We start from the raw sequence: 6,795 nt of genomic DNA, 5'->3' as shown, positions 1-6,795 counted from the left end.
CCTTCAATCTGTCCAGAACTCTGCGGCACGTCTCATATTCCGCCAAAACCGATTTACTCATATCACCCCTCTCCTCAGGTCACTTCACTGGCTTCCAATCAGATACTGCATTCAATTCAAGCTTCTCCTTCTTACCTACAAATGCATTCAGTCTGCTGCCCCTCACTACCTCTCCTCCCTCATCTCCCCCTATGTTCCCGCCTGTAACCTCCGTTCACAGGACAAATCCCTCCTCTCTGTACCCTTCTCCAACACCACCAACTCCAGGCTCCGCTCATTCTGCCTCGCCTCACCCTATGCTTGGAACAACCTTCCTGAGCCCTTACGCCAAGCCCCCTCCCTGCCCATCTTCAAGTCTTTGCTTAAATCCCACCTCTTCAATGCTGCATTCGGCACCTAACTCTTACCTTCACTAAATCCAGACTGCCCCAATTTGACCGCCCCTATCGGACTGTCCGTTCACTTGTCTCTTAGATTGTAAGCTCCTTGAGCAGGGACCGTCACTCTATGTTAAATTGTACAGCGCTGCGTAACCCTAGTAGCGCTTTAGAAATGTTAAGTAGTAGTAGTAGTAGTGTACCTCTCGTTAGGGCTCTCTGGCTAAAAACTCTAATGTCAAACTCAAAAACGAACCAATTGCAGCGAAGCAGATACGCGAGACGCACTGTGATTGGACAAAAGCACGTTGTAGCTGTTTCGGAGCCTGTTTTGTTTTTAATAATGCTTATAGAAAACATGTCATAACCACGTTAATGCAGCGCGTGCACTGCAGACAGACGCAATATATAAGCGTTGGTACACACGTGTGCTCATTGTCGGAGAAGTCATGGCTTGCTCAGCTTTTCACAATAAACGAGAAGCGTCTTTTCCCCCGTGCAGGGAGAAGGAGGAACATTGGGAGGATGGACAAGGGCTGGGAAACGCTGCAACACATGTTCAATAAGCGTTCATCGTTTCCCAGATCGGTAAGTTGGCAGTATATAGAGATGTATGCATGTGTAACATACATTGGCGTACCAAGGGGGGGCGGTGGGGGCGGTCAGCCCCGATTCGTTGTTTTCCATACTCCCTCTTCCTGTTACTTCCTGTTCCGAGACAGAGAGGGTGTCCATTCGCCGGGGGAGCACCTTGCACCGTGGGGGGGGGGGGCGCCACACCCAGCGGGGGCGGGGTGCATCGGAGATCCGTCCCGGGTGTCCGCCCCCCCTAAGAACACCACTGATAACATATAACACAATTATGCATGTGCATGTAAAAACTGGTGTGACGGTCATTAGCGGAATGGCCTGCACTGTCCATTGATAATTTGTCCTGCAGATATGATCGTTATGTGCATGTCAAAACAAAGGTGGTTCAGTTACTGAGATTGACAGTGCATGCCTAATTATTCCATCACAGTGTATGACAGTGCATCACTGGGGTTTTTTTACATTTTTTCTGTAAATCTGATTGCCCTTATTCTTGTTTGACAGGTTGAGGAGCTGAAAAAACGTGTGCGAGCCTTGCGGAAGGACCACCCAGAATGGCTTCATGAGGTCAAGACAAACCTTGACAACAGCCCAGGTATTGGTTGATTTGACATGAGTCTGCCACATGAGGTTTGATAGTGCCCTCGTGCTTTTATCTGATAGACGATGTTTGTCCGTGCAGAATTGTCATCTTCTGAGGCCGAGGAGCAGGAGGAGGATGATGAGGATGTCGGTGAAGGGACAGACAACAACAGCAATGACGGGTCCCTGGCTGGTGTTGCTTCTCCCCGCCCTTCCGCTCCTACCCCTGGTCCCCACCTCCTGCCTTATGCCCGTTGCCGTCCCGGCTCATCCTCGGGTCGCCAGCACCCACATAAGAGATCCCGCCATTCCATTGTGTTGCGCCTCCCTGCTCCGAGGTATGGCCCTTCCCACCTTTCCTCTCCTCCTCCCCGTCTACATTCCAGTCCCCCTGTCACCCCACCCCAGGTGCAAAGTCCCACCAGCCCTCCTGTTTCCCCTGGTTCCGCCCCTCCGCCGCATAGTCCCACCAGCCCTCACCCCCCTGCCTCCCTCCCCCAGCCGCACAGTCCAAACAGCCCCCCTGTTTCACACGCCACCCCCTCCCCCAGCCACTAAGTCCCACCAGCCCTCCTAGTACTTCCTTCCACGCTCCCCATCCGACCTCCCTCCCCCTTTCCCGAAGCCATGCCGGTGCATCCATCTCCGCAGAGGAAGTCACCCCAATCCTGGAAATGTTCCAGATGGACGTACAGGGTGAGTTTTAAAAGTCTGCGGCATGACTCATTTTTAGCCTCGTTATACTAGTCTCATTTTGTTCCAGGTGTTCTGCGCTGCATGCATCTGGAAGCGCTCTATTAAGGATGATAATAATAATGTTAAAAATTATTGCATAGCACTGTGTGTTTCAGTTTTACAGCAGTTCGTGGTGATGTTTTCTGACAGCCCTTCTATTGTCTTTTCTAACAGGTGCCATAGTAGACCTCACAGGGGAGGACAACGATGATTTCCCGCCCCTCCCCTCCCCCCCACCCCACCCCCCCAACCGATCAACCGCAGTGTCTCGCCCATGTCCCCTCCTCCCACCCTCTCCAGATCCACCTTTCCTATACCCCCTGCTACAACTGTTACCCGTGGAACCTGTACCTTCCCCCCTCCCACCCGCGACCGATGCACCTCTACCACACTTCCCACCGTTGAAGACCGTGCCACATCTCCCCATATCCCGCTTGCCCTAATTAACCTTCCCCCCGCCGAGCTGGAGCAGATGGCACAGACCCTGCACATGGGAGGGCAGGCATTGGAAGACCTCTCCCAGGTTGTCTTGTACCTGTCTTCCTATGTGCAGCGTCCTTAAGGTCTTTCCCCACCCCTTTTCCATTGTTGAAGCCCTATTGCCACCCCCCTTGTATATAAACCCCCTTTTTGATTAATATTTTTGTATAAAAATTATATTTTCTGCAAGTTTTATAAAGTTATGTGTTTAAACCTATCTCCTCTGTGTCATGCATACCAGAATGACTGTGTGGGGTGTTCTGGCAGACATAATAGGGATTGTAAATGAAGGGATATAAGAGGTGGTAAAGAGTTATCTGTTTCTTGTGTGTAGCTAAAATGCGCTTAAAAATGATGTATATATTTAGCGACATAAACAAACGCGATGATCATGCGTTTGTGTCACACGTTGCACTGGCAAGCAATTCGGCTTTTAGGGCAACGGTCAATGAAACCGGCAGTGTGCTGTGCTTCCTTGCTAATAATTATTTTTTTAACTTGTCTCTCGCATCGGCAGCAAGCGCCACACAAATGTGCTGGGTCCATGTTGTCCCTGGTTGGCTGCGTAAAAGTGTGACGTCAACACTGTGCGCTAGCATCTAACGTGGCTGCTCGCGTTTGTGTCACACGTTGCACTGGCAAGCAATTCGGCTTTTAGGGCAACGGTCAATGAAACCGGCAGTGTGCTGCGCTTCCTTGCTAATAATTATTTTTTTAACTTATGTCTCTTGCGTCGCCAGCAAGCACCGCGCAAATGTGCAGGGTCTGTGTTCCACGCAAGTCAGGCTAGCAAATCAGATTGTTTTCTGGCAATCCATGTTGTCCCCGGTTGGCGGCGCATATATATGACGTACAGACTGTGCGTAAGAAACAAACGGTGAATCCTCTTTTTGGCTGTTTGGTGAACCGCATGAATAAGGAAATGGATGGTGTTTTTTTCCTGGAACAGTTGGACTTTTGCCCTGACATGATTTATGATTACGTCACGGACAGGCAGGGACAGGAGCAAAGGGGACCCAATGTTGAACAGCCTCCCCAGGTTTTCCCTCGCCGGCTGCCAAGGCCACGTGTGTTTCGAACACGGCTGGTGTTAGATCAAATATTGGACAGGAAAATCATAGATGACTACCGCCTATCAAGAACAGCCATTTATGAGCTATATCAGGAAATTAGAGAGGATATTGATCCTACCACTGCAAGATCTCACGCAGTACCTGGCATAGTAAAGCTGCTGACTGTTCTGCAGTTCCTTGCAACAGGGACATTCCAGCATGTATTAGGGGGTAACAGTGGCATGGACCAGTCAACTGTTTCACGACATGTTACACAGGTACAACCCTTTTTTTGCAATTGCCTGTCCCCCAACCACTGCACACCACCATTGTGTTCCCTTTCCCGCCTCCTATGTAACCCTCCCTCCCATTTATGTTTTGCTTCATTACTGCATTGCCAAACAAACACCTTTGAGATATATTTCAGGTTCTACGCGCCCTTAAAAAGAGCGTCTATAAGCACATTGCTTTCCCAATGGGAGTAGAGGAGCAGAGGAAGATCAAGACCGGATTTTTCAAGATTGCTGGCATGCCTAACGTCCTGGGAGCTATTGACTGCACACATGTTGCCTTCACCCCGCCGTTGGATCAAGAGATGCAGTACCGCAACCGCAAGATGGGATACTCGTTGAATGGCAAGGCGGTTTGCGATGCGAACCTTAAGATCCTGGATGTTGTGACACGTTATCCTGGGAGCTGCCATGACTCCTACATTTTGTCTAACAGTGCGCTGGGAAGGAAGTTTACAGAGGGGCGGATTTCCCAAGGATGGCTTCTCGGTAAGTGTCCATTTTTGATAATTGACATGTCAGCGGTTCAGGATGGTTGCATTTTCAAGGTAACAGGGCTGTGTCTCGAATACTTTCGCTATAGCCATAATTCTTAAGAGTGCACTTTGCAAAAGTCAACTGACCTCTTTCACCAGAAGACTAGCAGGGCGCTAGCAAGTAAGGTTAGGGGAGCACACATTTACCAAAGCCGAGCCATTACCTGAGAATGCAGTCCAAAACAGGACATGTCAGGGCACATCCCAAAATATGCTAACCAAGACTAATTAACCATGATTTCAATTTATTGTTGTCTCCCTGTAGGGGATGCAGGTTATGGATCAAAAACATGGCTACTGACACCTATAGCGACCCCCCGTTCTGATGCTGAGAAGCGCTACAACGAGTCACACATCTCAACAAGATGTATAATCGAGCGTACTTTTGGAATACTGAAGAGCAGGTTTCGCTGTTTGCACATTTCCGGTGGAGCCCTTCAATATTCCCCAGGGAAGGTTGCAGATATAGTGCTTGTATGCTGTATGCTTCATAACATTGCGCTGAAGCATCACCTTGACATTGACATTGTAGTCCCTCCAGGAGTTGACATAACCCCCTTGGGCACAGGATCTGACGTAAGCAGGGGGAATGCTGTGCGCAGGCAGGTCATCAGGGAATGGTTTTCAAAACCCCGTGAGCCAGTGTAGCCACGTTACAGTTATATGCGTTAACAAACAGATGGCATATGTGCAGAGCTGTCAAGCTACACCTCCAAGGCGGATGACATCAAGGTATCTAAAAACCGCATCCTTGTGCGTCATTGAACCTGAGGAAATGATTTTAATGTTTTAAATGTTGGGAAACAGGTCCCACATGCCCTTCCCTGCACGTTTTAAAAACTGAAAGTAATCTTCCCGCCGTGAAGGTGTAACATGTCAGCGCTGAATATGCATTGCCCTTGCAGCTCTGTGCAAATGTTTATTTGTTCTAAGTATTATGTAATGCCACCGATAACATGAACAGTAGCACGATAACAATAAAATCTGTATCAGTCAGTATCATGTGTCGATTCACAGTGTACCGTGTGCTAGAAGCAATACTTGGAATAAAATCCCATTTTTTTAAAGAAGCAAGAAGAAAGCTATTACGTCTTTCTCGCAATCTAGATTTAACCCTCCGTCCATGGTCCCAACAGACATGTGGTTAACAAATGTACCTTTTTAACTTGTACTTGCCCATTTATTCAAGTTCCAAGGACTCTCAGTATGTGACCATTTTAATTTGTACATAAACTTGCAAAAAGGGAGGCAAATAATATCCTCAAATCAATAAGCTTTGATTCTTTATTACAACATACGTAAAAAAAGAAAACTCGTGTCCATAAGATGTTAGGTACACATAGATGGCATGAAAGCCAAACACAGAACATGCTTAGATAATTCTAATAACCAATTCCAACATATTTCCAATGAAGTTGAAGACATGCACCGGCAAGCAGGTAGACTGTCCACCTTATAATTGAAAGAGAAAAACGCCTAGATTTCGACCCAAATCGGGAGATAGACGTTTATCTCACAAAAACGAATAAATCGGTATAATGGAAAGCCAATTTTGGACGTTTTCAACTGCACTCCATCGCGGAAGCGTACAAAGTTGACGGGGGGGGGGGTGTCGGAGGCGTGGCGAAGGTGGAACTGGGGCGTGGTTATCGGCCGAGGAGAGATGAGCGCCTTTCGCCGATAATGGAAAAAAAGTATGCGTTTGTAGCTAGAATTTAGGGCACTTTTCCTGGACCCTGTTTTTTCACGAATAAGGCCCCAAAAAGTGCCCTAAATGACCAGATTACCCCCAGAGGGAATCGGGGTTACCTCCCCTGACTCCCCTTAACCCCCTCCCACCACAAAAAATGATGTTTCAAAACTTTTTATTTTCACCCTCAAATGTCATACCCACCTCCCTGGCAGCAGTATGCAGGTCCCTGGAGCAGTTGTTAGGGGGTGCAGTGGACTTCAGGCAGGTGGACCCAGGCCCACCCCCTCCCCTACCTGTTACAATTGTACTGCTTAATGCTTAGTCGTCCAACCCCCCCAAACCCACTGTACCCACATGTAGGTGCCCCCCTTCATCCCTTAGGGCTATAGTAATGGTGTAGACTTGTGGGCAGTGGGTTTTGAGGGGGATTTGGGGAGCTCAACACACAAGGGAAGGGTG

At 48.5% G+C, this 6,795-nt stretch overlaps 1 protein-coding gene across 1 annotated transcript; it reads left to right on the top strand.

Annotated features, from left to right (window-relative positions):
• Positions 1 to 902: 902 nt before the first annotated feature.
• LOC115462195 (putative nuclease HARBI1) lies at positions 903 to 5,291 on the top strand. The gene is made up of 6 exons (XM_030192210.1): positions 903 to 965; positions 1,473 to 1,563; positions 1,651 to 1,745; positions 3,715 to 4,095; positions 4,245 to 4,596; positions 4,909 to 5,291. The coding sequence occupies exons 1-6, from the start codon at positions 903 to 905 to the stop codon at positions 5,289 to 5,291; spliced, it is 1,365 nt and encodes a 454-aa protein (XP_030048070.1).
• The last annotated feature ends 1,504 nt before the right edge of the window (positions 5,292 to 6,795 follow it).

Source organism: Microcaecilia unicolor, chromosome 2 (genome assembly GCF_901765095.1).
Source record: "Microcaecilia unicolor chromosome 2, aMicUni1.1, whole genome shotgun sequence".
NCBI classification, from domain to species: Eukaryota; Metazoa; Chordata; class Amphibia; order Gymnophiona; family Siphonopidae; genus Microcaecilia; species Microcaecilia unicolor.
This window is presented reverse-complemented; position numbering and strand designations above follow the sequence as displayed.